The sequence below is a fragment of the Gadus morhua genome, chromosome 8 (genome assembly GCF_902167405.1).
Source record: "Gadus morhua chromosome 8, gadMor3.0, whole genome shotgun sequence".
Lineage (NCBI taxonomy): Eukaryota > Metazoa > Chordata > Actinopteri > Gadiformes > Gadidae > Gadus > Gadus morhua.
The window spans coordinates 1665133-1686073 of record NC_044055.1 but is presented as its reverse complement, the minus strand read 5'-3'; the positions used below and the strand labels follow the sequence as shown (position 1 = coordinate 1686073).

Here is a 20941-nt window from a genome sequence, read left to right as displayed (position 1 = left end):
TGTTTCCAAACGACGAAATAACATAATACAGATAGCGGATCGCTATCTGTATTATGATAGATAGCGATAACACTTGTTTTTACTTTATATTTTTATTGTATTTAATTGTTTAATCTAAACAATTAAATACAATACAAGTGACACAACCACTGATGCATATCCCATACGGCTTCAATTTGTCATATCCATCTATGTGCCACACATAATTCGGGCCACGACTGACATAGACTCTACGTCTCAGACGGTGCCGTGCACGGAGATCCACGCCACCACCATCCATTTGACGCAGCAAGAGACGAATTGGGTCTCTCTGTCCGTGATGATCCCTGCCATCCAACACTTCTGTTGCATCCACCTGTAGCCATGTTGTTGGCCAGAGGACTGTAATTGGCGATGTATGAAATCGGCTACTTCTCCGATGTCCGCCTTATTGCGTCTTCGCCACAGCTGATTCCTATGAAGCACTCTTTCTAAAGTTATTTTACTAGAGTTTATGTTGTGGTCCTTAGATAATCGAGCCAAAATTTCAGCATTTGTATACCTCCGTCTGAAATAATCTTTAATAATCGAGTTCATCATCTCCAGCTAATCTACTGTAATAATAGGCTATATGTAGCACCTATGGATAAGCTACAATTAGGCTACAATGACTGGTCTGGTCCTGTTGAGAAGTTATCTCATTATAATGAGATAGTATCTCATTATAATGAGATAGTATCTCAAAATAATGAGATACTATGTCAAAATAACGAGATACTATGTCAAAATAACGAGATATGTCAAAATAACGAGATACTATCTCAAAATAATGAGTTGTGACCTGCATTTTTTTTCTTTTACGTGGCGGAAACGGGCTTCCATAATTTTGAGATAGTATCTCGTTATTTTGAGATAGTATCTCATTATAATGAGATACTATCTCATTATTTTGAGATACTATCTCATTATAATGAGATACTATCTCATTATTTTGAGATAACTTCCCAACAGGACCAGACCAGTCATTGTAGCCTAATTGTAGCTTATCCATAGGTGCTACATATAGCCTATTATTACAGTAGATTAGCTGGAGATGATGAACTCGATTATTAAAGATTATTTCAGACGGAGGTATACAAATGCTGAAATTTTGGCTCGATTATCTATGGAGCACAACATAAACATTAGTAAAAGAACTCTAGAAAGAGTGCTTCATAGAAATCAGCCGTACACCACCAGCGTTCAATACGTTGGTTCCCCGTGCTTGGACCTAGAGTGACACAGTCTGGGGAAATGCCGTTTTCACTGCCGTGAATAAAACTTTGCATTGCGGCAATGTGTGTGTTCTCCGTCCCGCGATCCAATCTCACTTTCAATGGGCGACCATGCTGCATCACTGAATCAATGAAATACCCCGCTTAGCCCGCTATAAGACGTAGGTCGCTGTTAGTTGAGTCGGTGTTTAGCCAGATCATCTTTGGCGAGAACCCATCAATGCAACTGTCACGTTAAAATTGTACCGGGGGCGAAAATTGTACCGGCCTACGTCATCGTTTGTTTACAACCTGACAACCTGCCCGGCAACAGACGACGCGATGCAGAAAACATGTTTCCAAACGACGAAATAACATAATACAGATAGCGGATCGCTATCTGTATTATGATAGATAGCGATAACACTTGTTTTTACTTTATATTTTTATTGTATTTAATTGTTTAATCTAAACAATTAAATACAATACAAGTGACACAACCACTGATGCATATCCCATACGGCTTCAATTTGTCATATCCATCTATGTGCCACACATAATTCGGGCCACGACTGACATAGACTCTACGTCTCAGACGGTGCCGTGCACGGAGATCCACGCCACCACCATCCATTTGACGCAGCAAGAGACGAATTGGGTCTCTCTGTCCGTGATGATCCCTGCCATCCAACACTTCTGTTGCATCCACCTGTAGCCATGTTGTTGGCCAGAGGACTGTAATTGGCGATGTATGAAATCGGCTACTTCTCCGATGTCCGCCTTATTGCGTCTTCGCCACAGCTGATTCCTATGAAGCACTCTTTCTAAAGTTATTTTACTAGAGTTTATGTTGTGGTCCTTAGATAATCGAGCCAAAATTTCAGCATTTGTATACCTCCGTCTGAAATAATCTTTAATAATCGAGTTCATCATCTCCAGCTAATCTACTGTAATAATAGGCTATATGTAGCACCTATGGATAAGCTACAATTAGGCTACAATGACTGGTCTGGTCCTGTTGAGAAGTTATCTCAAAATAATGAGATAGTATCTCATTATAATGAGATAGTATCTCAAAATAATGAGATAGGCCTACCATGTCAAAATAACGAGATACTAAGTCAAAATAACGAGATACTATCTCAAAATAACGAGATACTATCTCAAAATAATGAGATACTATCTCAAAATAATGAGATACTATCTCAAAATAATGAGTTGTGACCTGCATTTTTTTTCTTTTACGTGGCGGAAACGGGCTTCCATAAAAACCCTAAATGCACAGAGCAAAAACATATATGTGGCATACATACCTCCCACGACCTGTAGAGGCGCTCGTTTTTGATACGCTCCAGTGGGTCGTAATCCGTGGCAGTACAAACGACCTAGCCTGGCGAGGTCATACTCATAATTCTAGTCAGAATATATGAGTCTGAGACCGAACCATTGGGCTGTGATTATAGGGCGGAACCAGGAAGGAAAATGCCTCTTCGCTCAATTGGATAGACCTAAAACCAATCAGAGCAACGTAGTATGTATGTGACGTTATGGCGTCACATTAGTGCCATAATTCACTAATGTGATAAAAGATGCATTCGGGCGTATTACATTATTCCACACGCGTAGATATTAACTGCGAGCGCGCAAATGATCTCTGCGCGCGCAAAACAGCCTCTCGCGCGCGCAAATTACCTCAGCGCGCGCAAAACAGCCTCTCTTGTGCGCAAATTACCTCAGCGCGCGCAAAACCTCTCGCGAAAGATGTTTTTACGCTCTCGCTCGAATTTAATTTTGGCACTATGGGGGCCGGGAACCAAGGCAGGGCGATACGTGAAACGGCCAAACGTGATTGGCCGTTTCTGAAGCGCGATATTTGATTGACAGCCCTCCTCACATTCAATTCTGAATTGTACAGTAAATGGCTGAACGTATTGTAACTCCAGATTCTATGAGTATAGGCGCAGCCTTTGAAGTGTCGGCCTCATTGTCCTTTAAATAGCTGAAGAAAAGCTGTTTATTGGGAGCAGAACGTCCGCCGGCGCCCGGCTATATCTGCGAAATGCGGACGTCGTTGAGGCACGCCGCACGCGGACGTTATTGAGGCCCACTGGTGTTGGTGGTCGGGGATTACAAATTTTCAGTGCTACGGCTCACGCCTAGGGATAACCCAATATCGATAGCCTTAAAAGGCTGCCCCTATACTCATAGAATCTAGAGTTACAATAAGTAACTATCGTTTCAGCCATTAACTGTACAATTCAGAATTGAATGAGAGGAGAGCTGAGGAGGGCTGTCAATCAAATATCGCGCTTCAGAAACAGCCAATCATAGGAAAGCCCGCCCTGCCTTGGTTCCCACCCCCATAGTGCCAAAATTAAATTCGAGCGAGAGCGTAAAAACATCTTTCGCGAGAGGTTTTGCGCGCGCTGAGGTAATTTGCGCGCGCGAGAGGCTGTTTTGCGCGCGCTAAGGTAATTTGCACGCGCGAGAGGCTGTTTTGCGCGCGCAGAGATCATTTGCGCGCTCGCAGTTAATATCTACGCGTGTGGAATAATGTAATACGCCCGAATGCATCTTTTATCACATTAGTGAATTATGGCACTAATGTGACGCCATATGACGTATGTTGTGCGAAGCACAGCTATTCTCAAACTAACTCAACTGAGCGCACGTTCGAAGAAGTAGAAAAAGAAGATGGACATAAACGATTTATGCCTGTTTTGTAAAAATAATTTAAGGATACACGGACAAATTGGCAACACGGTCAGCATTTTTGGGAAAAAAAAGTAAAAGCGCTGAGCGCTCTTCTGTGACGTGGTTTATTACGTTAATGTGTATCATCTGTCCATCAACGTATAAAGCCCGCCCTTACAATTTGATTGGTCAGATCACTTTTTGATCTGACCTAATACATCCCAACGAGCTCAATTCCAGACTGAATCTCCCAGACCAAATATTTTGTGGTCGGAGTTCAGGCTGGTATCCAGGCTACAAACGACCTATACGGTCGTAAAATTTTGGCAGGTAGGCTAGTTCTCTTATCCCATTGGTTGTCTTGTTCAGAAACAAGACAACCTTGTCTATGTCTTGTTCAGAAAAAATACAACGAATCTCCCCCAATATATACTGTCAAGGTTAGACGCCCCGGCGCGTCATCAGCGCGTCATCAATCCGGCAGTCGCCATGTTGGAGGTACTCGGCAAGGTAAATAAACCGCACGCCAAGGTAAATAAAGCGCACGCCGCAGTAGATCCCGAATATCTTCGTGGAAAATGGTAAATTATTGCCGTGTTTTTGGCTGTACCAATCGGTCAGACCGCGAAAAACATTTGGAGTATTACAGACTGCCAAAAGTTATAACTAATCAAGGAGAACAATGCCAAAAGTTGTCAGAGGAAAGGAGGCGCTTGTGGTTAGCGAAGCTGAACCAGGATCTACGTGGCAAAAATCTGGACAACGTCCGAATTGGTTCGGCCCATTTCTTGTCAGGTAAGTGACATGTTTTTATGTTGCATTATTGACTTAATATCTGATTAGGATCATATTTAATAGCCTGCTACAGTAGCAACACAGTTCTTAAAATGTAGAGCTACAATGTGCTGTATTTCTCATTGTATTCCAGGTAAAAGGTCTGACCTTTATCAAAAGGATGACCCAGATTGGGTGCCATCTGTCGGAATGACAGGTCAGCAAAGGTCTCCTGAAAAAGCTGGGACATCATCACGCTACAGCCGTCGTGGGAATAGAACCCAGCAGAGACTGAGAGAAGCTGCTGCTGATGCTGCTGCTGGTGCTGGAGTTGCTGCAGAGACTGATGATTCTGAGACTGATGACCCTAGTACAAGTGGTTATATCAGCAGCAATTTGTGCAGCACAGAGACTCAAAGTGAATTGACTGGTGATTTAATTGAGGCTATGACCAGCGAACTTCAAAATCTTAGAACTGAAAACATCCAGTTGTGCTCTGATGTTGCACATTTGTCCACTACCTATGACCAAAGTGCATTTGTTGATAATGATGAAAAGGTTTTATTTTTCACTGGCCTACCTCATACCAGATACTGTTGGTACTCTTCACATTCCTTAGTCCCCACCTCCCTGTGAAGAAGTCACTTGATAAGTTTAAGCAGTTGATGCCGACACTGATGCGCCTTAGGCTTAATGTTTCCACGACCTTCCTGTCATATGCATTTAACATATCAATAGCCACTGCTTCTAGGATAGTCACTGATGTCATTGATGTCATGTTTATTCGTATGAAACCACTTATCATATGGCCAGAAAGAGAGCATTTACAAAAAACTATGCCAATGCAATTCAGGAAACATTTTGGGAAAAAATGTGCTGTTATTATTGACTGTTTTGAGGTTTTTATAGAACGTCCGTCTAACCTTATAGCCAGAGCAGAAACATGGTCTTCCTACAAGCACCATAACACAGTTAAATTCTTGATTGGTATTACACCACAGGGCACAGTGTCTTACATTTCAAATGCATGGGGAGGAAGAGTCAGTGACAAATACCTAACTGAAAACTGTGGCTTTTTGGACAACATAGTTCCTGGTGATCTTGTCCTTGCTGACCGTGGCTTTAATATTCAAGCCACTTTGGGTTGTATAATGGCTCATGTAAAAATTCCAGCCTTCACTCGTGGAAAGTCACAGTTGGCTCCTGTTGACTTAGAAACCACAAGAAAAATTGCCCATGTCAGGATTCATGTTGAGCGTGTAATTGGTAGCGTGCGCCAGAAATATACCATCCTGGGGGGGATATTACCAATTGATTTCTTGATGTGCAAAGATAGTGATGGTTATTGTACCATTGATAAGATTGGACTTGTCTGTTGTGCTCTGGTGAACCTTTGCCCATCCATTGTTGATTTTGACTGAAGAATATTTTTATATGCACTTTGTCAATAAAAAGACTATATAGCCTAAAATTATTTATAAATGGTTGTTAATTTACAGTTTTTGTTAATGTATTGTTGTGGAAGAGAACACATCATAACACTATCATCAGAACACAGATTTATTAAAGGAAAACCACACAGTTATCAGAACAGATAGCTTATAAACTATACAGTACTATAAATTATAGTATATACAGTATACTATAGTGCGAACATAATTTTGTATGTAATTTGAGTTTTACAACTTTTTTTGTCAGTATAGCATTGCAAAATCTCACCAACTTGAAATCAAATGCTAAAAATATTTAAAGAACAGTTTCAAAAAAGGTACACGTTTCTAAATAAATTAAATATTGTTTTAACCAACATTAAAACAAAGTGCCTGAAGTGCGTAACTTTTTACTTCAAAGGTTTCTTTCCCTTTTTTGGCTCAAACTTAGGTAGCTTTTGGCACTTTGGGCAATACCATTTTCCCTTTGGTGCAACCTTGACATTAATGCACGAGTAGTGAAACCACTTAATATGAAATTTTGCATTGTCACACAAAATCATCTTTCCAAACTCAACCTGGCCACAGAAACACCAGGTTTCTTCTTGGCCACTGGCACTTGCAGCACAATCAGAGCCATGTGATTCAGCCGAGGTAGATACTCCAGGTTGCGAGGACACATTGGCCATGGTAGATGAAAGCCTTGTGTAAAACTTGCCAACTAACTCTGGCATAATGGCTGTGTCAAAAATATTCTTGCTTTTCTGGCATATTGTGTCCCAAAACTCTTCATCAAATAAAATGCACTCAACATGCAAATCCTTTTCTGTCCAAACAACTAAATAGGCAGATTCCAGTTTGCACACCCCAAGTTGAGTTTGCACCTGGTAGAAATACTGGTGGTTTCGGTTAAGTGTCAGTTTCCCTTCACTGTCCTTCTCCAAATAGGATACACTGTCCAACATGTCACTTTTCACACAGAATGGACATTTCACTTCAATTACACTGACACCACAACAATCACAAGAAACAAGGCCATCGGGAGAAGCACCCAAGAATGGCACACTTGGATTTATGAAAAAACCTGTGTCGTGTACTTTAACATTTTCATGAGATTCCTTATGTACATCTATAAACATATCACGTGCAAATTTCTCATGATTACATCCCCAGGTAGTGGCTTTTGATGTGAATATGTATGACTCAGGATAGCATTTGCTTTTGATTAAGCTCTGAGCTGGCTGTTTTGGATCAGTGCAACATGCAGTTTTCATTTTAGATGCTGTGATTCGACCAGCGCGAAATCTAAACCACAGTTTAGAGGAAGCTTGATCCCTTGTAGCGGCCTCAACTGCCTTTGCTTGCTCCTCTGAAACAGAAATTTCAACATCTTTGCATGTGGACAATAGCTCACTATAGTCCATGTGAACTGCTTCGTCTTTTCGCAATTCCGTCAACACAAGAGGTAAATTTTCTCCAATTGATTTTGGAACAAAACTGTCAGAGTAAGGCTCAATCAGGGACAAAATAGCAGACTTTGATCCAGTCGCGCTAAGAGCACTGAATAATGATGACAGTTCATCACTGGTTGGCTGTTGCGGTTTCCCAACTGTAACAGTGGAAGTATCACTTGGGTCCTCAAGTGGCTGTCCAAGAGCAGCACATTTCATCCTGCCAGCTCTTTTACTTGAGACCTCTTGGTTACAGTGAAGTCAATCTTCCGGCATTCCCTGTATTCCACCTTAGACAGTGCAGTAGGTAACAGCCAATACGCCTTCTCTTGCGTCACTGTCTTTGAGTCCCTCAACTTCACTGTTTCTTCTATGAGAAACAATAATGCAGCAACATGTGTGCACGTCTCTCCAAGGCCAGCCATACACGTGCAGTGGGCTCCAAGTATCCGACCAGACTTCTCAGCGATTATCCAGGGTTCCAGGGGTGTTTCTCGGATTGATTGAGAATGGAGAACCTGAATAAAAGACATGACAACCAAATAAGTAAGAATAACAAAATAGTTTCTCACCGTTTCACTTTAAAAAAATGAATAACAGTTAGGCTTATCTGCATCACTTGTTCACAATGTGGCCACACAGGCCCCCAGAGGTTATTAACTCTGATAGTGATAAATGCACTATAAATAAAGTTGATAGTGTACAGTGTACATAGCAATCTAGACTGTGGTCTGTGGACTGCATATCAAACTGGGGGTCCTTGAAATGAAAAACGGTTGAGAATCACCTGGCTACACCTTGGGTATTGCAATGATATCATACAGTTATGGTTAGGTTGATTAAAGACATTATTGCATTACTTACTTTGGCCTTCGCAACACATCTGTCGTCGATGACTTGGTATTGAATCTCCCTCACCCATCCACACACCATCTGGTTATAGGCCTCCAAACTTTTGTACGCTTTAAGGTCTTCCGCTGTGTATGGGCTTGGCGAGAAAACCAGGTAGTTGACGATGTCAGGATAACAAACAGACGGAAGACTCTCCGGGTCGTCATTGATCCAAGACGAGGGAGCCAACTCGTAGGGATCTGCACCACCAATCAAATCTAACTTCCTCAAATATCGTGCTTTTTCGCCCGGTCCAAGTCCTTCCCTGTATGCCTTTGCATCTATAACGCCTTTTGACGAGCTTTTCTTGGGTTTATGACCTTTATCCATCGCAGCGTTTTCGTTTATCCAGCGCAGAGTTTACATACATTACAGCGCAGTGTTTACATCGAGTGCCTCCAACATGGCCGCGCATCCGGGTTACTGCCCAAGACGTGACGTCGGTGAAAACCCTCTATTCTTTCTAACGAGGACAACAGTATCTATCATGTATCTCTGCTCTTTATTTCTCCCTGCTTTTTAATTAGGGGTCCAAGCCAACAGGTTGGATCCCTATTGTTTTTGTAAGGATTATTATTATTCCGACATGCTAATCCTAAAAGTGTGCCCACAGCCCAAACCGTAAATGGTGCCGACACGCCAATTGCATGACTAGATCCAGGGCCCTGAGTTCTAAGCAGACGACCAAATCCAGACACGCCGGCCACTAGGTGGCGCTATACCAAGGAAAGATGCGTTTGGGGCTATAACTCCCACACCGAACCTCTCACAGTCAAAAACTTGTACCCACATATTCACTGGAGTCTGCTGCATCTTTTGGCATAGGCCACGCCCATTTGCGTCTAATTTTTTTTTTCGCAAAATCGCGAAAACCGCAAAACAGTTTTTTCCCTACTCCTCCCACATTTCTTGACCAATCGACACCAAACTTTGCACACGACATCTTCAGACGCACACGCAAAGAATGCATGACACTTTTTTGATGCGACCTTTGACGACGAAACGGTGGCGTTTTGAATATTGGTTTATTAGCTAAATTAGACGTGGAATATCAAAAATCCAAAGAAATCCAAAATTAGACATTGGATCGAGTCCAAGTTTTACACGCATGTTGGTGTTAACCTTAATGTCGTTCGATAAAAAAATCGGAAAATTTCGCCATTAGGGGGTGCAATAAACGAGGAAATTGTATATCTTCTACAAATTTTTGCCGCGAAAACGCTACACTGACTTCTCGCTACTCCTACCACAGTCAAATCCTTTGTATCCACAGGTTCAGGGTAGCGTTTTGAACACATGCTTCGCGTTGTGCCGGCGAAACGCACATTTCTTGTCGCGTTGTGCCGGCGAAATGCACACTTCTTGGACCCCTGCATAACTGCTTGCAGTTCTAGTTATTATTATAATTATTGCTTCGTCTGCCTACAAGGTAAAACCCCAAACTAATTTTCTAGCATTTATCCCAGAAATATGTAGCCTATTGCTTTCAAATAAATAGTTGATGCACATTTTAAATCAATATTTTATGATTGGAAATTTGAACATATCATCAAGCAGGCAACCTATTCTCCAGAGAGCAGCAATAGATATCTTGTTACAGTCAACTTCCTACCTATTTTGGCAGCATTGGGCCAGTGGTACCCTGGTGAGTTAAGTGAGACTTGTTTTCCAGGTGGATAGACAATGAGTGAACACCAAGGCTTTTGAACCAATACCTTCCATACCTCAAACTTATACAACCTATTCAACCACAGGTCATACCAGTGGTCCAACGACCGCTCCTCAAGGACCAGACGACCACCCAGCCACTTAGGGGGAGGTCCGCTTGGTGAATGGAGGGAATGGCTCCTGTTCAGGCAGGGTGGAGGTCTTCCTCCAGGGCCAGTGGGCCACAGTTTGTGATGATGAATGGGACCTGGTCGATGCCCAGGTGGTGTGTAGACAGTTGGGCTGTGGGAGGGTGCTGTCTGCACCACATGGGGCCACTTTTGGACCTGGCCAAGGGCCTATAGGGTTGGATGATGTCAACTGCACTGGCCACGAATCTGAGCTCACGCAGTGTGGGCACGGAGGACTGTTGACCAACGACTGTGGTCACAGTGAGGACGCTGGTGCTGTCTGTGAAGGTAATACATTTAACATGTGGCTATGCATGACCTTCCTTGCCTTTTGCTAAAATAGCAATATACTCAATCTATGGCTCATTTTACTAACAAATAAAAAGGCATATGAGGAAAAAGTGCTTATTTTGTAGAAGTTGTCCTCATTTGATACATTTCTGAATCAACCCATAGTCAAGTGTTTTTCTTTGGTCATAGCTGCCCCTCCAGTGAGACTGGTCAACGGTCTCTCCAACAAGCCCTGTTCAGGCAGGGTGGAGATCCTCCTCTATGGCCAGTGGGCCACAGTTTGTGATGATGACTGGGACCTGGTCGATGCCCAGGTGGTGTGTAGACAGTTGGGCTGTGGGAGGGTGCTGTCTGCACCACATGGGGCCACTTTTGGACCTGGACAAGGGCCTATAGGGTTGGATAATGTCAACTGCAATGGCCACGAATCTGAGCTCACACAGTGTGGCCACAGAGGACTGTTGACCCACAACTGTGGTCACCAGCAGGACGCTGGAGTTGTCTGTGAAGGTAATACATTTAACATGTGGCTACACAATATCTGCTTTGTCTGCTGCTAAAATAACATGACACTAAATCTATGGCTTATTTTCCTATCCAATGAATAATATCCCATTCTTCTGAAAGCATGTGATGAAAACATGCTTATTTTGTTTGTTATTTGAGGTTGTCTTCCTTCAATGAGGTCTTCAATCAACCCGTAGTCAAATGTTTTCCTTTTGTCGTAGCTGCCCCTCCAGTGAGACTGGTCAACGGTCTCTCCAACAACCCCTGTTCAGGCAGGGTGGAGGTCTTCCTCCAGGGCCAGTGGGGCACAGTTTGTGATGATGAATGGGACCTGAATGATGCCCAGGTGGTTTGTACACAGCTGGGCTGAGGCAGTGCCATATCAGCCACCAACGAGGCATATTTTGGACCGGGAACAGGACCCATCTGGTTGGACGATGTCAACTGTGGAGGAAATGAACCGTCAATAACCGACTGTGAACATCAAGGGTTTGGTTCTCAGAACTGCAAACACGTTGAAGACGCTGGCATCATCTGCGATGGTAAACCTGCATTTAGTGTGTGTGTGTGTGCGTGTGTGTGTGTGTGTGTGTGTGTGTGTGCGTGTGTCTTTGTCATTTTCTGTATGTGTGTGCATGTGTATTTTGGGGAGTAAAGAAAGACCCAGTGCTGAACAACAAAGACCGGCCCCTGTTGGAGGCATAGTTGCGTAGGAGTAATGACATGGGCATAGACGTATCACTGGAAAAGGTGGTCGCTGGGTTTGCCGATGCCTGGGCTGTCAATACTTTTCAACTTTTATGTTTGTTATAAGAGGTTGTGTTCATGCCAATACTTCAATACTTGTTTTCAATCAAATATATAACTGCGGGTTGTATGTGAATAATGGCTGCTTTAAGCAGCCTCAACTGGCCGAGTCTGATTGGTCTCTGGGGCAGTGTGCACAGGTTAAACCAGCCATCAACACACACCCAGAGAGAGGGATCTGACCCAGAGTCCAATGAGACCTGACCTGGTGAGGCTGCTTAAACCAGCCTTCATCCACACACACCTCCTCAATGCACAAATGTCTTCAAGTTTGTGAAAAACTAAAGTCTCGGGAAGCATGCCCCCGAAAACACAGATTTGTCTTTAGTGGGCTCTATGATTGGCTGTCAAAGTTAAAACTAGCCTGCTGGACACTTCGGATGCTGGACATTTCTCTCTATTGGATCCATTGGTCCCGATTTTAGCGGACTGAAACGCATGTGTGAAACGTAAACGCAAGTAGCTCTGGCGCTGTTGCTATTATACCGTATAAATGACTCTGAATACCCGTAGGTGTCCTCAAAGTTATGGGCTTGTACACGATGTCTGTGTCAAGAAATTATGTTTTAACTTCTTATTGTTGTATCAGCTGTCCTTTCCCAAATCATTTAAACAACGTTATCATTTACCCTGAAACGAGATTTGGTTTTGGAAGGCTGGGATATACTTTGCACAAGTTTATTATTGTTATTATTATTATTTTGACGAGTTGCATTAGCCTAGTACAGTGTTCATTCATGCAGCCCCTATGGAAAAATATATCCACAATCCACATGCTATTTCTATGTAGTTTCATACATATGAACAATCTTTGACATCATAATATTTCAATTTGGCTAATCATTTGCATGTTTGTGCTGTGTATAGCCTACGTGTGTGTAAGCTTTTCCTACAGTTCCGACCTGCCTAGGCACGTCAAAATAGCAACTCCAACTGCGCTATCCGCTAGGGCACTTAGACCAGGATTTTTTTCAGTCAGTGGCGCAATTGCAAAATCGATCAGTAAGATAGCACCATGTATCGTTGGCTGCGGAACACGCCTCTGCTTTAAGCTGATCATTGTCAATTGCTGCCATCCATGCATTGCGACAGTAGGAATTCACAATCACCAGTGACTGCTTTGGTTGTTTTGCAAGTTAAAAAAAGCTGAGTGGCCCGGTTGGAAGAGGTTGATGGATCACCAACTCATCCCTGTTGAATCCCGTCCTCTGTTTTTATCTGTTGACAGGTATTCCTGACAACCAAAACTATGTGAAATTAATCATCCTCTGTCGGACGGCCTTCGTCATTCCCATCATCGTTTTGATAATCTTTTATTGCTGGAGGAAAATGAGTGAGTCACATTAGTCCACAGTTTGAACTAAATAAAACCTTGCTCTCTCATGGAGATGTATCCATATGTTGCCTGTCTGTGCCTTTTTTCAATAGAGCATCATACAGAAAACCTTGATTCTGAACCGGTAAGCCGATTTCCATAAAACTCTCCAAATATGTTGCTATTCAGATTTGTTACCTCCGATAACTAACTTTTGAATCTCCAAATGTATACGTTAAACCACTATAAATATTGAACATATTAATAAAAAAGAAAATGTTGTTTATAAGATAACTAAACAACAAAACGCACATACATGACATTCTCTTCCCAGAGTCCAAACTGTGACCAAGCTGCCGCCATCTATATGAATGAGAGTCTTTTAGGACCCCCTCCTCTCCCTTTGGAGCCCACTGACATAGAACTCAACCCCATAAGCACCTAGGAGGCTCTATGGGAGACATTGACTGTAGGTTTAAAGTAAGTATCAGCTTTATCTTGCCGACATGAATGAAATAAGTGTGGAAAAGCAGAGTCAACGAAGGCCTACATCCCGAGGGTTACCGACATGTCCCTCATCCACAGCTTCTGCTGCCCCTGAGATGAACCCCGGTTACTGAGCTGACTCCAAGTGGACCCCTTAAAGCTGTGAACCCCTCTATTCCTGGCTCACCTCATCCTGACAGGAAGAGAAGGGGAGGGCTTTATGACAGCCACAATGAACAAAGGAGCCCCCTTCATTCTTCCTCTCACTTTACTTATAACGACCTGTATGTTAATGTTAACAAGTTAATGTTACAATCAAAGACCGCCTGCGTTACGAATGTATTCCAAAATCACTTATGTTGCTTTTTCATTTGAATGCATGCTTATTGTCTTTGTAGAACGGATTTTCATTGTTCTCGTGCATGTCACATCTTTATGTTAACCCATACATATGGTATAGAGGTTTGATTTCTGTGATTATACGTGGATACTTTACTCAAGATTGTGTTTGTCACACATGGCCCGATGCATCCGGTGTTGTGATTGGCCAGTGCATGTTAGAGGTGTCCGAAATTTTGGGAAAAATAACATGAAGCCTGAGGTACTACTGACGTAGTTCCTTCCCAGACGCGATGGCTGATACGTTTTACAAAATCTTTTGCAAAGTTTTTGCGGATTGAAATGTAATTTGAATTTCGCAGCACACGGAGCGTTGTGAAGTGCATTGCAATCAGGCGCTATAGCTTTACAATTTGAATAAAGGAACTCAAAAATGTTGACAAAATGTTATTCTATTTCTATTGTTATAACTTTTTACAAATTTCATTGAGGATTTCATTGTCACGTTGCCTATTAAAATACACCTTGAATAACGTTATCTACAAATTACATCATTAAATTGCATAATGAATTGTCAATTGCATAATGTAATGACTTATTCAATTGCAAATTGCATTTCCATTTAAATTTTGCTACATATATGCTTCCATATCATCTCGTTTAGATGACCCGGAAATACTTGGAGGAAAGGTTGTTTGAATTCTCAAAATGCTCAGGAAAGGTGCCTCGATGCAACCTTTAACCCACCTTTAGCATAGGTTACTCCTGACCCACCTTTAGCATAGGTTACTCCTGACCCACCTTTACGAAAGGAAAGGAGATATTTGTAACCCATAATTCTGTGTCCGTCACTGCTTTATACTTAATACTATCCACTTACATACACAACAATAATCTTTTACGGCGGCAAAATTAAAAGCAACAGGCCGCTAACGAAGTTTACCGACTCTACGCGAAGACACATGAGAGTCACGGTAAAGCAGAAGAAAAGAAGAGTAGAAAAGAAGATTGACAAGACAAGAGTTAACCAAACATTATCGAGAAGAGGTGAATAATCGAAAGAGCTCATAAAAGACTTTTCATTGCTAATAAATGAATGAATTGGGATTCAAGTGGCCTAAAAGATTCCCTTTGGCCAAGTCCGACCTGGGTGAATCTCACTGTTGATGACAACCGGATTGAAATCAATCTGACAAGAAGGCATGGATCGAAAGAGCATTTGCTGTAGTCTATCTTCGGAAAATTGTAGTTTCACGCTAGCGACGCTAGAGGTCAGTAATACTCCCCGCCGCACAATTCATTTTAAACAGGGCTGGCTCTTCCTATGTTCGTAAGGAAGCACCTTTTCATCTCTCCTCGACCCGATGACGAAACGGTCCACAAAGGTTAAGGAAAGGTGGCATAAAGGTTAGGAGATTTGACTTTCTGAATTGGGCCCTGGCAGCAGTACTGTTATGCACAGGGGCGTAGCCAGGATTTAAGGGCCCCATGAAAGGTTATCTGTATGGGCCCCATGGTGCTCACGCCACATTTTGTCCACCATTCATTCTATATCTAATACAATTATTTAAATTAATGTAGACAGTATATTGGGGACATATCTGCCAAAAGCTGGCACTGCTGCTTTACTTTTTATTATTTACTTATTTTCAAGAACATTATCTCTTTTCATCGTTCAAATAATTTATGAATTGTTTCATTTAAAATGTAATAGCCAAATACGATACTTCATGACCTATTGATGAATCAGATATCACTAAAGCCCTTCCCTCTCAGGCTTAACTGTCCTCACTTTTGAACCATTTGCCTCACTGCTGGTTAAACAATGTAAAATAACATCCATAACGTGTTTCATGTGTGGTAGATATGAAGGAGGATTGTTGAATGCGTAATTACATTTTGTTGTGATGTACCACAATTATTGAATGTTTCATAAAGTTGTTTAGTTCTAGAAACATATACGTTTATGAGTTGTAGTTGCATAATGAACATTGTGGTTGCAGATCTATATCGATAGCCATATAGAATCTATCAGTTCTATATATACAGATCTCGATCCACGCATTACTATTGCATTCATAGTCTCTGTTTTGCTGCAAAGCTTTCACAATTTCCCCGGCGCAGGCAAGCGTCAACCCGCCGTATGAAACATTGAGGTCGTGCCTACCTCATTTCTGGTTCAGGCAGGATCACGCAGTTTACACACAAGCAGGGCCGTTGCTACCATTGAGGAGACCGAGGTCATGTCCTTGCTATTTTTTTCCTTAAAGAGCACCTATCATGCTTTTTCGACTTTTATGACCTATCAAAGTTGTTATAATGATTTATAGTCATGTTTAACAATACCAAAGTGTCAAATAATGATGTACATGCAGTTAGACGTGTTCCCTGCTGACAGTCTGGGGTGGCTGTGCAGAGCGCTAAACACTAGGGACGCCGGTTCCTCTGAACTGCCCGAACCTACCCCCCCCCCCCCCCCTAATCTTAATCTACCCCTCTGGTTCGATGTCGTTCCCTCATTTCCTCATTCTGCCTAACGAGGCAGGGTAACAGTATCTTACATGTATTCATGGTCTATGTTCCTCTCTGCTCTGTATCTCATGGATTGGTTTGTAGGACTACAAGGTAAAAAACACATTTTCCTAACATTTGTCTCTGATTAATGTTAAATAAAATAAATATCCTTATCATTAGTATTTCTCTATTATGTTATAGCGTACAATATAGATTGAGCTTTCTAACTCTATAGGTCAGCTATAAATGAATCACAGATTAAAATAACAAACATAAAAAAAACTTCTTAAAAGTCTTAAAACAATATAAATACAAATGTTACGGTAAGTAATGTGCCTATTTTCGATTGACTATATGTAAATAATTGAATGTAGCATTTTCTGTCGATTGTATCTGTTTATATGTGGTAGGCACATTTTAAAACCTTCTTTGTAACGGATTCGAACAGACTGGATTTGAAAAATTGTGATTAATAGTTTTCATTACTCAAAGTGACATTGTGTTAATGGATCAGTCTATAATTCGAAAATGTATATATATATATATATATATATATATATATATATATATATATATATATATATATATATATAGCATTCATCAATTAATACACCATTATGTTTTACAACCCAATATTATGTTTTAATACACATGAATCTTCAGCAGACACTTTTATCCGAAGCCCCTTGCCAGTGATGGCATATAATCAAAATAGCAAAAAACAAAGTTGACAGAAAGTTGTGTTCCTAATAGCCATTGTGGTCATTGTTTGTCATGCTGCATGTACAGTGGTAGGCATGAGTTTAGGCACCAATGCTAAAGTTGACCAAAAATAGGAATAAAAAATCATCTTTTGAAAATGAATGCCTTAATGCCTTAATCAAACAATTGAGTATGGGTCCCTGAAAGTGAGGCGACATAGTGCTCCCAAAATAGTGGTCTGTTTCTCATAGCATCAGGCTATAGGCCTGCATGTTGTACTTGTGGATTTTTTTGCATCACAAGTTTTATAATAATGTATGTTTACACAATTTATGAAATGTATGGGTCCCTGAAAGTGAGGCGACATGGTTGAGTTCTCCCGAAATAGTGGTCTGTTTCTCATAGTATTAATCCAGTACATGTTCTACTTGTTGATCTTTTTGCATCGCAAGTTTTATAAAAATGTGTGTCTTATGCCTACCACTGTAAATCTTCTTCCTCTAGCCTGTCAGCTATAACTTCAGATAGTTAAAAGAAGGCAATCTAGTTCTCACACCCCATTGGATTTCTTTAGCAGAAACAGGAAATAACAGGGAGGAGCCGGTCGGAGCAGCAACCACAGCTGATGCTCTGACAACCCTTTCATGATTTTCATCATAGATATTTTTCAAGTTCAGTTGCTGTTTGGGGTTAGGTAAGGACAGCTAATGAAGAATATTTTCATATTTATTTAACCATTCACAGCAATGGACAAATTCAATGAGCAGCTTGATGGATAGAGGAGAGAGAGTATTCCTGTAGCCATAGAGTTATACACAAGGGCTCAGCAAGGAAAAACATTTCCACCATTATGTATTCCTTCAAAGTATATTCAAATATAGATATTCCACTTCATGCAAACACTATCTGCCCAAAGATGGCACTTCTACTATACTTTTTTGTATTGTTTTCTTATTTTGCATTTTAACATTTTCTCTTTTCATTATTTTGCATATTCAAAATATGTCACACATATCTGTGTTTTGGATTGATTTTAGGAATCATGCACATCTGAACTATGTTATTGAAGCTGAATGAATCCAACAATGCAACACATTTGGGACATAATCGAATAAACCATTGTTCACATCTTTTGGAGCGTGTGTGTGTGTGGGTATGATTTTTACTGATTAAAAAAAAGTTGCCAGTGCCGAAGAAAAGGGCTTGCCCCTGTCAGAGAAATGGTTGCATCTATTGGAAACGTCATAGCGTTTTTTCATAATAAAAGAAATATGCTTCTGTCCTATGCTTCTTTCACAAAAATTGATGTTTTCTTAATATTGAGGTGGACGTATCCCCTGCTCACCCCTGCAACACCTATGGTGTGATGCTGTTCTCTAATTTCCTCATTCTGACTGATGAGGCAGGGCAATGGTATCTAACCTGTATCTCTGCTCTATATCTCATTTAATGGTTCGTAGGCTTTCGAGGTAAAACCGAAAATATTTCCCAACCTTTTATCTCTGATAAATATAGCTTATTGCTTTCATTGAAACAAGTTATCTGTTTTAGGTGAACATGCATCTTTACTAAACATTATTTTCTATTGAAATATCGAAATAATGTTCGTCCGTCCTTCTTTGGTACAGATTCGTTATTATATCAGTGTAGACAGCTGGATCAATAAATGTACGTACATTATAAAACTGCTCTGTTTAATTATTTAGTGTATTTGTTATTTTAGGGTACAAAAATAAAACCTTGTGTTTGCCGAAGGGGAACGATTTATTCTTAGAAATAGAAACACCCTAACCCAAATGTCAGCTCTTCCAATGGAAAGCGACAATAAGACCAAGGACATACTGTCACGTCCCCACCCGCTCCTTAAGCTATGTATTATTTGTTTCTTTCATTCTGTCATTGTTTTCTGTGTTACTTTGTATTAGTCACTTTTCCTCTCATTCCACGTCACTCCCTGCTTGTTTCCCGCCTCTGATCGTCTTCCCCCACCTTGATTCCTTTGCACCTGTCCCTCGTTATCTTTCCCCTCCTAGTATATTTAGTCAGTCCCAGCCTTCCAATACCCATGCTACCATACTATTTAGTATTGCAGATTTTTTTTTTGTATGTTCCAATTAGAGCTGTCAAGCGTTTACAATATTTAATCGTGATTAATCGCATTAATGTCATAGTTAACTCATGATTAATCGCGATTAATCGCAAATTCTTTTTCTATGCTAAATATCCCTTGATTTTTTTGTCGCAGAATTCTTCTCATTTTAATTCTCTTATCAACATGGTGAAGTGCATCGGCTTGCCTTGTGCAAATGATTTTTTATTGATAACAACATTGGCATATAATGATCAAAACAGGACGATACAAAAAAAGAGCCTATAGTGCAATTAAACGACTGCTTTGAAAAAATGTCATTTGAACATAGCAGTCAGGCTACTGCTTCTTTGTTTTGAGCCAAAGAATTATTATTATTATTATTATTTTTTTTTTAAATAAAATAATTGCATTAATCGCGCGATACATTTTTTAACGCCGTTAAAATTGGTTTGCGTTAACGCCGTTAATAACGCGTTTAACTGACAGCTCTAGTTCCAATACATGGTATTGAAAAGGCAGTAGGCCAAAAATACCAGGATTTTGTACTACATCCGGACGCATTTCGTGGTCTGCCAGCCAGTATGCTCTTTACAGCCACCTTCCCTGCCTACCTTGCAACGTGTTTATATGCAAACGGGCATAAAGAAATGCACACACTGAGAGTCAAACGAAGATAGACGGACAGAAATGGATGATCCAGCAGAAACTGTTGAATAAGAGGCTTAAGCCATTTCTAAATGTAGGCTATTTTTTTTTTTACAAAATGTTGTACAGACAATATTTCTACAAATCTATCTCCATTGTAGGCTATACTTATACTTTTACCTTGTGGTTGATTGTTAAATGTTGTTCAATTATGAATGTTGAGGTGTCTTCCATTCATTTCATACAACCACAGTAAATATATTGAACTGTTTTTTCTTTGTTATTAAATGGTGTATATATTTAGTGTATATCACTTGATACACCAATATTTAGTTTTACAAAACACTTTAATCTACAGCAGGCACTCTTATCTAAAGTGACATAAAAGTGATGCCGCAATCATGGCATCCATTTTTAGTAGCCACAAAAAACCGTCTATAGTCTTGTTTCTCATAGACATTGTGGTCATAGTCACTTAGGGCCCTATCTTGCATCTGGCACAATTTACTTTCTCAGTGGCGCATTAGGGCCGGATTAACACTTTCTGAGGCCCGGGGCTAATTACCCGGGTGAGGCCCTTCATATCATGATGTTCTGACGCATGACCTCACACAAACCCACTGACACATCAGCGTACACAGTAGGCCTACCAATCTATGACAGACTATTTAAAGTGAACTGGTAATATGATTTCAATTCAATTAAATTAATTTCAATTCAAGGGTAGCTTTATTATAATTGCAGTAGTGTTGACAGAGCTGACAGAATGAGGATGGGGAAACAAAATGTATCTGAATTGGCCTACTTGAAAATGTAGGAAAAAAGAAAGTATGAAATTGGTGATTTGGTGACTTTGGCAAATCATTACAGAAAAAGTAATAGGCCCTACAATGCATTTGCTATCAAGTACAGCAAGTTAGGCCCAGACAACAT

At 40.8% G+C, this 20941-nt stretch overlaps 2 protein-coding genes across 2 annotated transcripts; one reads left to right on the top strand and one right to left on the bottom strand.

Moving 5' to 3' along the window:
• Window positions 1-6246: 6246 nt before the first annotated feature.
• Window positions 6247-8857, bottom strand: LOC115549586 (uncharacterized). The gene is made up of 2 exons (XM_030364885.1): window positions 8446-8857; window positions 6247-8099 (listed from the first exon to the last, which is right to left on the bottom strand). The coding sequence occupies exon 2, from the start codon at window positions 7798-7800 to the stop codon at window positions 6541-6543; it is 1260 nt and encodes a 419-aa protein (XP_030220745.1). The 5' UTR covers window positions 7801-8099; window positions 8446-8857; the 3' UTR covers window positions 6247-6540.
• A 1636-nt stretch (window positions 8858-10493) lies between these two features.
• LOC115548576 (deleted in malignant brain tumors 1 protein-like) lies at window positions 10494-11659 on the top strand. Its single transcript, XM_030363321.1, has 3 exons — window positions 10494-10548; window positions 10791-11111; window positions 11330-11659. Exons 1-3 carry the CDS (start codon window positions 10494-10496, stop codon window positions 11476-11478), a joined length of 525 nt encoding a protein of 174 aa, XP_030219181.1. The 3' UTR covers window positions 11479-11659.
• The last annotated feature ends 9282 nt before the right edge of the window (window positions 11660-20941 follow it).